Here is a 15,297-nt window from a genome sequence, read left to right as displayed (position 1 = left end):
AGTAGGGCCCAGTGGCCCCCCAGTATGGCCCAGTGGCCCCCCAGTAGGGCCCAGTGGCCCCCCAGTATGGCCCAGTGGCCCCACTACACTGCTCAGCACCTCCAAGTATGGACTAAGAACAGCCCAATAGCCACCAGTCTGGCCCAGCAATGGCCCCCAGTATAGCCCGAGTGACCCCTAACACAGCCCAGTGGCCCCCAGTATAGAACCACCATGGTCCAGTGACCCCCCGGTATGGCCCAGTGCCTCCCCAGCATGGCCCAGTGCCTCCCAGTCCAGCCCCAGTATGGCCCAGCAGCCTCTAGCCAGGCTTCAGGACACCCCAGTGCTCCCCAGTTTAACCCGTGTCACCCAGGCCAGACCCATTCCCCGCCAGTGCTCCCCAGTTTGATCCCAGTCCCTCCCCAGTGCTCCCCAGTTTGACTACAGTCCCTCCCGGAGGGGGCGTGGCCTGGAAGTGAGGGCGTGGCTTCTACACTGCCCCGCCCCGAGGGGCGTGTCCCTCTGCCGCTCCAGCCAATGGGCGCGCGGGGGCCGTACCTGTCAGGCCCATGTAGAGCGGCTGGCGGTCCCGGAAGTGCCGCAGGGCGGCCCCCGAGCAGTTCTGCCGCTCGCAGCGGCTCAGGCACTCCCGGTACAACGGCTCCCGGTCCCCCTGCGAGCCGCGGGCCGGGCCCGCCGCCGCCGCCAGCAGCAGCAGCAGCAGCGCGGGCCGCGCCGCCATCGCCGCCCGGCCCGGCCGCTTCCGGGTCCGCCCCGGACACGGCGGGCGCGGGGCATTGTGGGATAGGCCGCCCCCGTGCGGCCGTGGAGGATCACGGGATATGTCCCCCCATGGGGGTCCCGGGGGCGTTCAGGGACCCTCCGATGGGCTGCGGGGGCACCGCCGTGTCCTGGGCGGCTCCAGCACTGGCCGGGGCCGTGCGGGCAGCACGGCGGGGGGCGTCGAATGGCTGATGCCCCGCTCCTGTCCCCACGGAGCCATCACCCCGTGGCAGAGGGGACCCCCGACCCCCAACACCGAGCGTCGACCCCCCTTCGCCGGGGGGTCCTCCCTCGGTGGCCCCTTTGGGGGCGCGGCGTGGGGTGGCCCGTGGGGACACGGGGAGGTCACGCCCCAGCACCCCGCCCTGGTGAGGTGCCCCTCTGTGCCTGGCCAGGGGGTCCCCAGGTGAGGGGTCCCTGTGGAGGACGGGGATGCTCCTGGGGGACCCCGTGTCCTGATCCTCCCCCCTTCCCGTGTGTGCCCAGGGCAGCAGGTGGACGTGGGACGGGGGAGGGACAGGGAACAGCTCTGGGGACACCTCACTGGGGACCCGTCGGGTGCTGCTGGGCTGTCCCTGCACCCCAGAACTGTCCCGGTCATTCAGGAATGCCCCCCTGTTCCCCCCCACCAAGGCTGTCCCTGCATCCCAGAACTGTCCCCATCAATCAGGAGTGTCCCCCAGGGCTGTCCCTGCACCCAGGAGTGTCCCTGTACCCCCCGGGACTGTCCCCCTGTCCCTGTACCCCAGGATCGTCCCTGACTGACCCTGTACCTCATGACTGATCCCCCGCACCCCAGCACTGTCCCTGCACCCCAGAACTTTCCCTGTTCCCCCAGGACTGTCCCTGAACTCCAGGACTGTGTCCCTGTCCTTGTCCCTCCAGGACAGTCCCCCGACCCCCCAGGACACTCCTGGGTGCCAGGCCTGTCCCCCCCACCCCCTGGGACTGTCCCCGACCCCAGACCCAGGGGTGGCATCACTGTCCCCCCTCCCCTGCACCCGTGACAACCCCAGCAGGGCAGGTGATGGGACAGGGTATGGGGAGGTCCCCCCCCCATTCCGGCGACCCCCCTTTCTGCGGGGTCACAGCAGGACCCCGAGACAGGGGACCACGGGGGGCGGGGGGTCCCTGGTGCTCCAAGGGATAGGAGGGGATAACGGGGGTCGCGGGTGTTCCCGGGGGATGGACGGCGGGGGGGTCCGGGCTGGGGGTCCCCCGTTGCTTCGGGGGGATGGAGCGCGGGGAGTGTCGCGGTCCGGGGGGGGCGGCGGGAGCGCGCGGGGGCGGCGGGAGCGCGCGGCGCGCCCTCGCCCCGGGGCCGGGACCGGGGCTCGGGACCGCGAGGCGGAGCCCGGGAGCGGCGGGAGGCGGCGGCTCCGGCCCCGCAAACTTTCCCGGAGCGGCGGCGGCGGGGCCATGGGCCGCGGCCCGCGCTGAGCACCATGATCAGGGCCGGGGGCTGCCTCGGCGCGGGGCTCCTGCTGCTCGCCGCCCTCTGCCCCCCCGCCCCCGCCGAAGGTGGGTCCCACCGGGGGGCACCGGGAGGGCACCGGGGACTAGGGGCGCACCGGGCCCGCGGGAGCGACCCCCGCGCAGGGAACTTTGCGCGAAGTTTTGCACCGGGACCCACCGGGACCGTGGGGGGGCAAACCGGGAGGGGGGACGGGGGGGGCACGGGGGGCGTAACCGGGAGGGCACCAAGGGGGACGGCGGGGGTGGGACCGAGGGGGGAACTGCGGGGCGACCGAGGGGCACCGTGGGGAAACCGAGGGGGCAAGGGGGGTGGGACCGGGCAGCGGCGGGAGGGGATCGGGGGGGACACCGCGGGGTCCGGTGTGCCCGGGGGCTGCTGGGTTGGAAGGGACGGGACCGCCCCCTCTCCCGTCCCCTCTTGGTCCCCACTCGGTGCCCCGTCGGTCCCCCCCGTTCTCCCCGCCGCGGGCAGCGCGTCCCCGGTGTCCCCGCGCCGCGATCGCCCGCCGGGACTGGGGGCCGGACTGGTCCATACTGGGGGGCACTGGGCCGGAGGGGGCTGCCCTGCCCTTCCCAGGGAGTCCGGTACCGCCGGGGGAAGCGGGGACGGGGGGACACCAATTTTGCGGGGGTTCCCTGCCCGGCGGCCCCGGGAGGTTTCGGGGTGCGGGGCAGGCGCGGTGCCCCACGGAGCGGGTGGGTGGGTGGGTGCGTCGTCCCCGTCGCTCCCATCCACATTCTCGACGTGCCGCACCCAACCCAGCCCCGGGGGAGCGGGGAGCCCGGACGGAGCCCCGACAGCCCCCCGGGCACTGGGACGGGGCTGGCAGGGACGGGGCCAGTGGGACACGGGGCTGGTGGCCCCAAAGTGGGCACCGGCAGCCCCAAAAGTTGAACCCCGCTGCCTCCGTGCAGCCCCGTGTTGGGGGGGGCAGCTCCGTGCTGGGGGGCAGCTCCAGCACCAGGGCTTTGGGAAGCGAATGCCCGGTGGGGCTGAGCCGGTGTGGGGTGGTGGGACAGGGACGTGGGGGCACAGTGGGTGCTCTCCACCCCTGGCACCCCACGGCTCGCCCTGTTCAGAGGGTCTGTGCCAGGGGAGCTCCCAGCTGGGGACACACCAGTGCCCCCCATCGCTGGGGCCGGATCCGTGCCCAGCAGCCCCAGCTCGGGGCAGCCCCACGGGCACGTGGCCCGCAGGCTTTGCAGGACACCTGCGGGCATCCGGGGCCCTCGGCGGTGGCACTGCCCACCGGGACAGGATGGATCCCTCACTGCCCTTCCCAGGGAACTGGGGGAGCCGGCAGGGCCTAATCCCAAGGCACAGAGCTGGGATCCCGGCAGGATTTGGCCCTGCCACTCACCCGTCCCACCTGCCCTTCGCCCCGGGGGAGCCCCTGGCATCCTGTGCCCGCACCACGGGCAGACCTTGAGCTTTGGCCTCCCGCCACAACGGCACGTTCCCTGCCAGGGAACCAGCTGGTGGGAGGAGAGCTGCACCCCAAGTTCAGGGGGCTTCCCTCTCCCTGGCCATGTTGTCCCTGGCTCAGACGCCTTGGAGAAGGCGGGTACCAGCCGGGTCCCGCGGCCACGAGGCCACTGCGGCAGCTGCTGCCACCAGGGACTGTCACTCAGCCGTGGGGCACCAGCAGCAGCCAGGGACGGGGACACCGGACCCCAGGCTGACCCCCTGTGCCTCCGTGCCCCCTGTGCCGGGAGGGGAGGGCGGCAGGGCTGGTGGCACTGGGGCCAGCCCTGGGGTGGTGGCAGGGTCAGTTCTGGGGTTGGTGGCAGGGTCGGTGTCGGAGCAGAGTTGGGGTCTGGCGGGGGGCTCTCCCAGGTGAGGTGTTGGGGTGCCGGGGGCCGCGGGCACGCCGGGGCTGGGCCGTGCCCGCCAGCCCTGCGTCACCACTGCTCCCCAAACACGCCCGACCTGAAAAGGCGGTTCCTGCCGGGAGCGGGCGGCCGGGGCCCTGTGCCACCCGCGCCCGTGACTCACCCGCCCGGGGCCTGGCACCCAGGGCGGGCTCCCGCGCCCCCCGCCCTGCCCCGGTGCCACGGGGACGGTGGCCCTGCCGGCAGCCCCCCCACAGTGCCCCCCACAATGGGCCCGACTGGGCTCGCAGCCGTCACCGCTCAACAATCGGGTCTTGTCTCGGCGTGGCCCCCCCGCCCGCGTGGGCAGAACATTCCTGCCCGCGGCCCCCGCTGCGGCCCCCGACTCGGCACCTCGGGGATGGGGGTCCCCAAACCCAGCCCCCCGCAACCCCCGGCGCCCACCGCGGGCACGGGGCGACGCGAGGACCCCGCTGTCCCTCGAGCGGGGCCGGTGCCAGAGTGGGAGCAGCTTCGCCGCGTGCCGGGGTGGGAGCCCGGGGGGAGCCACGATCCAGGAAGCCCATCGGAAGCTGTTGGGAGCAGCCCCGGAGATAAACGGCGGCCGCCGGATCCGCGGCGCTTCCTGCGGGGGCCGGGGCTCGGGGTCCCGCGGGGGCGGGGAGGGGTCGGGCTCGGGCTCGGAAGAGTCGGGTTCGGGGTCCTGCTGAGCTCCCGCTGTCCCCCCCCCAGTCTGCACCGGCACAGACATGAAGCTGCTGCGACCCTCCAGCCCCGAGAGCCACTACGAGACCCTGCGGCACCTCTACCAGGGCTGCCAGGTGGTCCAGGGCAACCTGGAGCTCACCTACCTGCCCCCCGACGCCGACACCGCCTTCCTCAAGGTGCGCAGCGGGAAAACATCGCGAGGAGGGCGGGGGAAGGGGGGAAGGATGGTGGTCTGAGCAGCCCCTCACCCGTGTCCCCCCACCCCAGGACATCAAGGAGGTGCAGGGGTACGTGCTGATCGCGGAGAACCAGGTGAGGGGGCTGGAGCTGCAGAGCCTGCGCATCATCCGCGGGACGCAGCTCTTCCAGGACCGCTACGCCCTGGCCGTGGTGGGCAACGCCGGCCCCGCCGGCACCCCGGGGCTGCTCCAGCTCGGCATGAGGCACCTCACAGGTGGGGACCCCCCCCGGGCCGGGCACGGGGGGCTCGGGGGCGTGGGGTGCTGCTCCTGGTGCTGGGAGCTGCAGGGTCCTGCCTGGGGATGGGTGGTCCTGTGGGGTCCTCATCCAGGTCCTCATCCAGGACTGGGTGTCCCCATCCAGGATTGGGTGCTCCCATGGAAAGTGGCAGGTCCCTGCCCAGGTCTGGGACTCCCCATGGGGCTGCAGGACGCCCCTGTCCCCACACTGACCCCCTGCACCTTTCCTCCCCCCCCAGAGATCCTGAAGGGAGGGGTGCACATCGAGAGGAACCCCCAGCTGTGCTTCCAGGAGACCATCCTGTGGAGCGACATCCTGCACCGGCACAACGAGTTCCGGGGAGAGATCCACGTGGAGAGCACCCGCAGCCGCAGCTGTGAGAGCCCCCACGGGTGGGGGGGAGGGGGCTGTGGGACCCAGGGAGGGGGTCTGGGGGCTTCCAGCCCCCTCCACTCACGATTCCCCCCTTGCAGGTCCCGACTGCCGGGCGCTGTGCTCCGAGGGGCACTGCTGGAGTGAGAGCCCACGGGACTGCCAGACCTGTGAGTGCAGAGCCCACAGTGGCTCTGACCCCCCCAGGGACCCCCAAAGCCCCACGGGCTCCTCCAAAATCTCTGGGAATCTCCTTTCCTTCCCTCCACATATCCCTCCTCCACAGACCCTTACTTCCCACCTAAATCTTGCCCTCAGTAGACTCCCTGGTCCTTCTGCTTGCAATCCCAAATCCCTGTCCCACTGACCCCTACTTGCCGCCTAAGTCCTGGCCCCAGAGACCTTCTTTGCTCCCCCCCCCAAATCCCTGCCCCATAAACCCCTAGAATTCCTGCCCAGGGTGGCTCAGCTTACGCCCCAAATCCCTGTCCCATTGACCTTTACTTGGCACCCAAATCCCTGCCCTGGAGACCCCTAAAATCCCTGCCCTGGGGGATCCCCACTTGACCTCCCAAATCCCCACCACAGGAACCCCTCCCCTCCAGCCCCTCATCCTGGGGACCCCCACGTGGCCCAGGGGAGGGGGAGCCATGGGGGTCCCCGTGCCCAGCGTGTCCCTGTGTGCCCCTAACAGTGACCAACAGCATCTGCCACGGCTGCCCCCGCTGCAAGGGCACGAAGCCCACGGACTGTTGCCACGAGCAATGCGCCGCCGGCTGCACCGGCCCCAAGCACTCCGACTGCCTGGTGAGCAGGGGAGGGGGGCTCTGGGGGCCCGGGGGGGGTGCAGGGGTCTCACACTGGCCGTTCTCCCCCCCTCCCAGGCGTGCCTGAACTTCAACAGGAGCGGGATCTGCGAGCTGCACTGCCCCCCCCTCGTCATCTACAACTCGGACACCTTCGAGTCGATGCCCAACCCCGACGGGCGCTACACCTTCGGTGCCAGCTGTGTCACCCAGTGTCCCTGTGAGTGACACTCACAGGGGAGGGGGGGCCAGGGGGAGCCAGCACGGCCCTGACACCCCCCCTTCTGCCCCCCCACCCCCAGACAACTACCTGGCCACGGAGGTGGGGTCCTGCACCCTTGTGTGCCCCCAGAACAGCCAGGAGGTCACAGTCAACAACGTCCAGAAGTGTGAGAAGTGCAGCAAACCCTGCCCGGAGGGTGAGCAGGGACCCCCGGGGCTGGGGGGGCTCTGGGGACCCCAGGGGTGCCAGTGGGAACCTACCAGGGACCTGTGGGGGCTTTGGGGACCCCAGAGGTGCAGGTGAGCAGCCCCCCGGTGAAGCTCTGGGGACCCCAGGGGTGTGTGGGTTGGCTCTGTGGCTGGCAGGACTGGAGCAGTGAGTGTTCTGGGGGGATGGGGGTCCTGGCAGAGCCCCCCAGCCCTGCTGTGCCCCCCCCCCACCAGTGTGCTACGGGCTGGGAGTGGATTTCCTCAAGGGTGTCCGTGCCGTGAACGCCTCCAACATCCAGCACTTCTCCGGCTGCACCAAGATTTTTGGGAGCTTGGCCTTCCTGCCCGAGACCTTTGCCGGGTAAGCGCCTCATCACCTCATCCCCCCCTCCCTGAGCTCACTGGAACCCCTGCCAGGACCTCCCCAACCTCCCTCCCATCCCTGCCAGGGACCCCAGCACCAACACGCCACCCCTGGACCCCAAACTGCTGCGGATCTTCGAGAGCCTCGAGGAGCTGACGGGTGAGAACTGGGGGAGTGGGGGGTTGGGGAGGGGTCAGATCTGGGGGGGACACGGAGTGGTGACACCCAGCTCCCCTCAGGCTTCCTCTACATCGCTGCCTGGCCGCCTGAGATGGAGGACCTGGGAGTCTTCCAAAACCTGCGGGTCATCCGGGGCCGTGTCCTGCACAAGTGAGGGGGGACGGGGACATGGGGGGACATTGGGGGGCATGAGGGGACACATGGGGGGACACACAGGGGGATGCAGGGACATAGGGGGATGTGAGGGGATATGGGGTGGACACGGGGACACACAGGACAGACACATAGTGGGGACATGGAGGGGGGACACATGGGGGATACAGGGAGAACACGGTGGGACACATAAGGGGACTGAGGGGACATGGTGGGACATGGGGCTACATGGGGGGACATGGAGGACACACATGGGAAGACACAGGGGGGACATGATGGGACACACAGGGGGATGTGGGGACACACAGGGGGACATGGACAACACACACAGGGACACAGGGTGACATGGGGTGACACGGGGGGCCTCGTGTCTGACCCGTGGGTGTCTCGGCAGCGGCGCCTACTCGCTGACGCTGCGGGACCTGGCGGTGCAGGCGCTGGGGCTGCGGGCCCTGCAGGAGATCAGCAGTGGGATGGTGCTCGTCCACCACAACCCCCAGCTCTGCTTCCTCCAGAAGGTGCCCTGGGACAGCATCTTCCGCAACCCCCGCCAGCGCCTCTTCCAGACGCACAACAAGCCCCCCGAGCAGTGTGGTAAGCGGTGCCCGGGGGGGTGGGGGGAGAGGATGGAACCCCCCCCATCTCTGACGGACCCCCCCGGTGCTGATGGACCCCCTGGTGCTGACGGTGCCCCCCCTGCAGAGAGCGAGGGGCTGGTTTGCTTCCACCTCTGCGCCCACGGGCACTGCTGGGGCCCCGGCCCCACCCAGTGCGTGGCCTGCGAGCGGTTCCTGCGCGGCCAGGAGTGCGTGGCCTCCTGCAACCTCCTGGATGGGTGAGTGGAGACCCTCGGGAATGGCAAACAGAGCCCTCCCCCCACCAGGACCAGGTCCAGCACCTCATCCCTGTGCCTTCTCCCTGCAGAGCTGTCCGGGAACACGCCAACGGGACGCGGTGCCTGCCGTGCCACCCCGAGTGCCAGCCCCAGAACGGCACCGAGACCTGCTTCGGATCGGTGAGGGGAGGGAAAACACACAGCCAGGGGTGGGACAGGGGGTGTTCCCCGACCCCTGGGTGCCTCAAACCTCCCCAAATTCCCGCAGGAGCCAGACCAGTGCGTGGCCTGTGCCCACTACAAGGACGCCCAGCAGTGCGTGCGGCGCTGCCCCAGCGGGGTCAAGGCCGACGCCTCCTTCGTGCCCGTCTGGAAATACCCGGACGAGGACGGGGTGTGCCAGCTCTGCCCCACCAACTGCACCCACTCGTGAGTCGGGGGTCCCTGGCTGGGGGGGGGTGGTGTCACAGCTCTCAACAGAGGGGTGCTGACAGCGAGGTGCCACACGCTGTGTCCCCAGGTGCACCATCCGGGACGAGGACGGGTGTCCCGTGGACCAGAAGCCGAGGTAGGAGCGTGGATGAGCTGTCCCACCCTGACCCTTGCCCCTCGGGGTGCTGGGGGTCCCCCATCACCCCATCCCACCCCCAATCCCCCCTGTCCCCCAGCCAGGTGACGTCCATCATCGCTGGTGTGGTGGGGGCTCTGCTGGTCATTGTCCTGCTCCTCATCACCGTCATCTGCGTCAAGCGCCGGCGGCAGCAGGAGCGCAAGCACACCATGAGGCGCCTGCTGCAGGAGACCGAGGTGGGACCTCCCGGGGGGCAGTGGGGGATCCCCCCAGCGCCCAGGGGGTGCCAGGAGCCAGCCCCCCTCACCCTTTGTGCCCCACAGCTGGTGGAGCCGCTGACGCCCAGCGGGGCCCTCCCCAACCAAGCCCAGATGCGGATCCTCAAGGAGACCGAGCTCAAGAAAGTGAAAGTTTTGGGTTCTGGTGCTTTTGGCACCGTCTACAAGGTGAGGGCTGGGGGGCACCGGGGTGGGGTGGGACCCTCCCCGCTCCACACCCCCTTCACCTGTGTGTCCCCCCCTCAGGGCATCTGGATCCCCGACGGGGAGAGCGTGAAGATCCCGGTGGCCATCAAGGTCTTGCGGGAGAACACGTCGCCCAAAGCCAACAAGGAGATCCTGGACGTGAGTGTGACAGCGGTGCCGGGGGGAAGGGGGGCCAGGAGCCCTGCCCACCCTGACCCCCACCCTGACCCCCCCTGCCCACAGGAGGCCTATGTGATGGCGGGGGTGGGCAGCCCCTACGTGTCCCGGCTGCTGGGCATCTGCCTGACCTCCACGGTGCAGCTGGTGACGCAGCTGATGCCCTACGGCTGCCTCCTGGACTACGTGAGGGAGAACAAGGACCACATCGGCTCCCAGGACCTGCTCAACTGGTGTGTGCAGATCGCCAAGGTAGGATGGGGGCTCTGGGGGGACCGGGGGGTGGTCCTGGGGCGGGCCGGGGACAGCCAGACATGTGCCACCCGCAGGGGATGAGCTACCTGGAGGAGGTGAGGCTGGTGCACCGGGACTTGGCCGCTCGCAACGTCCTCGTCAAGAGCCCCAACCACGTCAAGATCACGGACTTCGGGCTGGCGCGGCTGCTTGACATCGACGAGACCGAGTACCACGCTGATGGGGGCAAGGTGGGGGCACAGGGACGGCGTGAGGGCACCGCGGTGCCCCCTCAGTGCCAGCCAGCTCCCCGCCCCAGCCCTGTTCACCTCCCCCTCCTCCCTGTGCCAGGTCCCCATCAAGTGGATGGCGCTGGAGTCCATCCTCCGCCGGCGCTTCACGCACCAGAGCGACGTCTGGAGCTACGGTACCTTGGGGTGTCCAACCCCCGGGGGGTGCAGGGGGAGTCCCCAGGGCGCTGCTCACCCCCACCCCCGCCCCTGCCCCCTCCAGGTGTCACCGTGTGGGAGCTGATGACGTTCGGGGCGAAGCCGTACGACGGGATCCCCGCGCGGGAGATCCCGGACCTGCTGGAGAAGGGGGAGCGGCTCCCGCAGCCACCCATCTGCACCATCGACGTCTACATGATCATGGTGAAATGTACGGGCAGGGGACACCATGGGGACACGTGATCATGGTGAAATGTGCAGGCAGGGGACATCATGGGGACACATGATCATGGTGAAATGTGCAGGCAGGGGACACCATGGGGACACACGATCATGGTGAAATGTACGGGCAGGGGACACGGGGACACCATGGGGACACATGGTCACAGTGAAATGTGCAGGCAGGGGACACCATGGGGACACGTGATCATGGTGAAATGTACGGGCAGGGGACACCATGGGGACACATGATCATGGTGAAATGTGCAGGCAGGGGACATGGGGACACCATGGAGACACATGGTCATGGTGAAATGTACGGGCAGGGGACACCATGGGGACACATGATCATGGTGAAATGTGCAGGCAGGGGACACGGGGACACCATGGGGACACATGATCATGGTGAAATGTACGGGCAGGGGACACCATGGGGACACATGATCATGGTGAAATGTGCAGGCAGGGGACACGGGGACACCATGGGGACACATGATCATGGTGAAATGTGCAGGCAGGGGACACCATGGGGACACGTGATCATGGTGAAATGTACGGGCAGGGGACACGGGGACACCATGGGGACACATGGTCATGGTGAAATGTGCAGGCAGGGGACACCATGGGGACACATGATCATGGTGAAATGTGCAGGCAGGGGACACCATGGGGACACGTGATCATGGTGAAATGTGCAGGCAGGGACACCATGGGGACACACGATCATGGTGAAATGTGCAGGCAGGGGACACGGGGACACCATGGGGACACATGGTCGTGGTGAAATGTGCAGGCAGGGGATGCAGGGAGGGGACATGGGGGCAGCATGGGGACACATGATCACAGGGAGGGGACAGGGACATGGGGGCCCTGACGGTGCATCCTGACGGTGCCCTGCTCTCCAGGCTGGATGATCGACTCCGAGTGCCGGCCCAAGTTCCGGGAGCTGGTCACCGAGTTCTCCCGCATGGCCCGGGACCCCCAGCGCTTCGTGGTCATCCAGGTTTGTGGGTCCCTGGGGGGCCCCGGGGGTCCTGTCGCCCCTGCCAGCACCCCAGGGTGGGCACTGACCGGTGTGTCCCCCTCCAGAACGACCTGGTGGGGCTGCCAGGCTCCATGGACAGCACCTTCTACCGGGCGCTGCTGGAGGAGGAGGACATGGACGACCTGGTGGATGCCGAGGAGTACCTGGTGCCTCACCACGGCTTCTTCAGCGCCGACACCTCCACCACCTACCGCAGCCGCATCTCCTCCATGCGGGTACGGGGGTGGGCTGGGGGCAGGGAGGGACCCCTCGCTCCTGGCACAGCTGTGGGGTGACCCCACAGGACCAGGACAGTCCTCGGGGTGACTCCGTGTCCTGTCCCACTCCCAGAGCACGGCAGAGTCTCCGGCCAAGGTGGAGGAAGGCGAGGGCTTGTCTTCCTTCCCCTTCCCCGCCCAGGGCCTGGTGGAGGGGCCGGAGAGCCCTGTGCCTGAGGTGCCAGAGGGGGATGGGGGGGTCAAGGCAGCCCTGCAGAGCCCCCCGGGGCGGGAGCCCGGCCCCCTGCCCCGGTACAGCGAGGATCCTACCGGGCTGGCGGCCGAGGACAGCGAGGACCCCGAGGGCTTCACCGCCGCGGCCCCCCACAGCACCATGCCAGGTAGGGAGGACACGGTGGGACCCTCAGGTGGGTGGGGGGTGTGTGTCTGCCTGCCCCACCCCCCTCAGGGGGTCCCTGACGTGTCTCTCGCCCCGCAGAGTACGTGAACCAGGCCGGGGAGCGTCCCCCCCGCGCGCCCCCGTCCCCGCCAGACAAGCCCAAGGGGCACCAGGGCAAGAACGGGCTCATCAAGGACCCCAAGCTCCCGTTCCCGGGGCCCTTCAGCCACGCTGTGGAGAACCCCGAGTACCTGGCACCGCCCCCCGGGCCCTTCAGCCAGGCCTTCGACAACCCCTACTACTGGAACCAGGACCCCCCCAAGGGCGGGGGGCCCGAGGGTGGTCCCAGCACGACGCCCACGGCCGAGAACCCCGAGTACCTGGGCCTGGCCGGGCCCGACGCCGCCGCCGTGTGAGAGACCCCCCCAACTTCGCCGAGGCAGCTCAGGGAGGGACGAGCCACGGCCACGGGGCTGGGCACTGTCCCCTCTGCCCCCCGGGGGTGGCCACGGCCACGCAGGGCTGGGAGAGCCCAGGACGCTGAGGGACAGCAAGGTGTGGGGACAGAAGGGTCCCCTGCGGTGACCCCCACACTGGGGGGTGCCTGGATGGTGCCCGGGGAAGGACAGACTGGCACCGTCACCCCACCCACTGCAGGGCTGTCCCCGTGTCTGTGCCACCACCGGGGACACACGGACTTGCACTGAGAGCAGCTGAGGACGCCGGGCGTGTCCCGGCTCCCCCGGGATCCTTTGGAAGCCCCGGGATGTATATTTGAGGATTGTACATTGGTTGTTTTTTCTACTCCCCTTGTCTGTGTGGTTCCCTCCTCTCCGTCGGACCCAGCCCATCTCCCGAGGACCAGAATGTCCCTTGCCTTCCCTTTCTCTCTACTCTCCTTGTCTGTTTGATTCCCACTTTTCCATCAGATTCAGCTCCATCTCCTAAGAACCAGCATGCTCCTTTTCCTTTCCCTTTTCCTTTCCCCATCCATTTCCTTTCCCTTCCCCTCCCACCACTTGCCTGAAGGGTAAAATTCCTCATCCCACTGATCCTGAGCAGGACACAGGACCTGTGTCCCAACCCCATTCCCAGGGGACACAGAGGAGCCATATCCTCCATCCTTTATTCCACATCCTCCATCCTTTATTCCACACGCTCCATCCTTTATTCCACATCCTCCATCCTTTATTCCACATGCTCCATCCTTTACTCCACCCCGACCGTTGGGTTTATACATAGTATAGAATAAATAGGGGGCCCCCCGCCCCGAGGCCAAGGGCAGGGTCATTCCAGGCAGGAAGCAGGAGCCTGGGAATGGGGAGGGGAGAGGGACAAACACACCCGTGGCTGGGCTGGGGCTGCCACGGCCGGGAGGGCCCCCCTGCCCCTGCCCGGGTTAAACAGTGACAGAGCTGTTTAATCCTTAACCAACCCCAGGAAAGGCCCAGCCAGTGGATTTCCCTCTGGAATTCACCTCCTGGGAGCTGCAGAGACCCCCCCCCAACACCCGTCCTGACCCCCCCACTCACGGGGGGCCCCAAAGTCCAAAGGGTTTGGGGGAAAGCCCCCCCTGCCCTGCTGGGGAGGCTGCAGGAAAGGGGGTGCCCTGGGGGGCTGTGGGGTTTGGGGGACCCCCTGTGCCCTCCAGGGAGGTGCAGCTGACAGAGGGGAGGGGGGGGAAGGCAAAGGCAGGTGGGGGGACCCCCCAGGCCATCATCCCATGGCAGGGATGGGACAGAATGGCCCCCCAGTGCCACAGCCCTGCCCTTCCCAGTGCCACAATGGGGGGCCCCAGGAGGCTCCCAAATTCCCCCAGTGTCCCTGGACCCCCCCCTCCACGCATGCAGGAATTTAACAAAGGCAGCGAGGGGTGACAGGGGGGCCCCGACATCCCCGGTCCTCCTTGATGTCCCCAGTGCCCCCCTGGGGTCACAGGAATTTATCCCAGGCAGCAAGGGGCGGCGTGGGGGGACCCCGATGTCCCCGGGGGGCTACAGGATGGTGCAGGGGGGGCGGCTGTTGGTGATTTTCTCCAGGGGTTCCCCATTCCTGGCCCTCCGGATGGCCTCGATCAGCTGGGGAGACACGGGCAGGGTCACACTGGGGGGTTGCAGGAAGGCTGGGGGCACTGGGACACCCACATGGGGGTCACACAGGGACAAATCCAGGCCACGGCGAGGCAGGAGCTGCAGGAATTGCCCCTCTCCCCCCTCCCACTGTATCCCAGCAGGATCTGGCAGGGTGGCAGGAAGGGGAACGACTCCCGCTGGGATCGTGAGGGGTCCCAAACAGGGACCCCTCTGGGAGAACCCCATCACGGGGGGGCTCAGTACAAACCAAACCACCCTGGCCCACCCTGGCTGACCCCAGGACCCCCAGGATGGGACCCCCAGAGCAACACTCACGTCCTTCTCGTAGGGAAACCCCCCGTTCTCCAGCTTGGAGAAGACGAGCTGCCCGTTGATCTCGATCTCGAAGGCACCTGAGGGCACACAGGGGGCCCAGCCCTGAGCTGTGCCCCCACCAAACACCCCCACACTGTGCCCCCCACATCGCCACCAGCACCCAGGGCACCCCCAGAGCCTTCTGCAGACCCCCAGACCCCAAACTCTGCACCCAAAACGACCTCAGGGAGGGGCAGCAACCACAGCACGACTCCCCCCCCGAGACTCACCACGGGGTTTAAGCCACCTCAGCCCCCCCCAGCCCCCCATGAGGGCAGGTGTGACCCCCCCACTGCGGTGCCCCCCAAGAGCCCCCCGGGGGCGCTGTGGGGCCTCACCGGTGCCCCCCAGGCGGGACTCGATCTCGATGTCCGGGTACTCCTCCCGCACGGCGCTCGCCAGCTCCTGGTACGTGGGCTCGAACCCACAGGGCTCGCTGGAAGTAGGGGGGAGTGGGTGAGGGGGGGGTCCGAGGCACAACCTCCCTGTAACCCCCTGCTCCACGCTCCAAGCCCCCAAATCCCCCTCCTCAGCTGCAAATCCCCCTATAACTCCCTTCTCAGCCCCCCACTTCTCTCACCTTGTAGAGCCCCCCAACCACCCAAATCCTCCTCCTAAGACCCCCAATCCCCCTTCTTAGCCCCCAAGCTCCCCTACAACCCCTTCCTCAGCCCAAATCCCCTATAACCC

General features: G+C 68.5%; 3 protein-coding genes across 3 annotated transcripts in view; 1 reads left to right on the top strand and 2 right to left on the bottom strand.

The window, feature by feature from the left end:
• PGAP3 (post-GPI attachment to proteins 3) overlaps nucleotides 1-724 on the bottom strand; it is a 5,135-nt gene extending 4,411 nt beyond the window's left edge. The window contains 1 exon segment of the mRNA XM_017838506.1: nucleotides 528-724. Coding sequence (XP_017693995.1) covers nucleotides 528-724 — 197 coding nt within the window.
• Nucleotides 725-2,199: 1,475 nt separating this feature from the next.
• On the top strand, nucleotides 2,200-13,111 carry ERBB2 (erb-b2 receptor tyrosine kinase 2). The gene is made up of 27 exons (XM_017838507.1): nucleotides 2,200-2,286; nucleotides 4,807-4,958; nucleotides 5,050-5,236; nucleotides 5,501-5,638; nucleotides 5,736-5,804; nucleotides 6,329-6,441; nucleotides 6,519-6,660; nucleotides 6,743-6,859; nucleotides 7,107-7,233; nucleotides 7,322-7,395; nucleotides 7,476-7,566; nucleotides 7,964-8,163; nucleotides 8,272-8,404; nucleotides 8,494-8,584; nucleotides 8,673-8,833; nucleotides 8,925-8,972; nucleotides 9,073-9,211; nucleotides 9,299-9,421; nucleotides 9,500-9,598; nucleotides 9,683-9,868; nucleotides 9,946-10,101; nucleotides 10,202-10,277; nucleotides 10,364-10,510; nucleotides 11,424-11,521; nucleotides 11,608-11,778; nucleotides 11,894-12,161; nucleotides 12,260-13,111. Exons 1-27 carry the CDS (start codon nucleotides 2,211-2,213, stop codon nucleotides 12,574-12,576), a joined length of 3,699 nt encoding a protein of 1,232 aa, XP_017693996.1. The 5' UTR covers nucleotides 2,200-2,210; the 3' UTR covers nucleotides 12,577-13,111.
• A 170-nt stretch (nucleotides 13,112-13,281) lies between these two features.
• The window catches only part of MIEN1 (migration and invasion enhancer 1), a 4,113-nt gene continuing 2,097 nt past the window's right edge, over nucleotides 13,282-15,297 (bottom strand). Inside the window, exons 2-4 of the mRNA XM_017838476.1 lie at nucleotides 14,946-15,112; nucleotides 14,569-14,645; nucleotides 13,282-14,238 (exon numbers count right to left, since the gene is read on the bottom strand). Of these exons, the coding sequence (XP_017693965.1) occupies nucleotides 14,155-14,238; nucleotides 14,569-14,645; nucleotides 14,946-15,112 (328 nt within the window). The 3' untranslated portion in view covers nucleotides 13,282-14,154. The remainder of the gene's footprint in view (nucleotides 14,239-14,568; nucleotides 14,646-14,945; nucleotides 15,113-15,297) is intronic.

This window comes from Lepidothrix coronata, unplaced genomic scaffold (assembly GCF_001604755.1).
Source record: "Lepidothrix coronata isolate B3197 unplaced genomic scaffold, Lepidothrix_coronata-1.0 Scaffold343, whole genome shotgun sequence".
NCBI lineage: Eukaryota > Metazoa > Chordata > Aves > Passeriformes > Pipridae > Lepidothrix > Lepidothrix coronata.
This window is presented reverse-complemented; position numbering and strand designations above follow the sequence as displayed.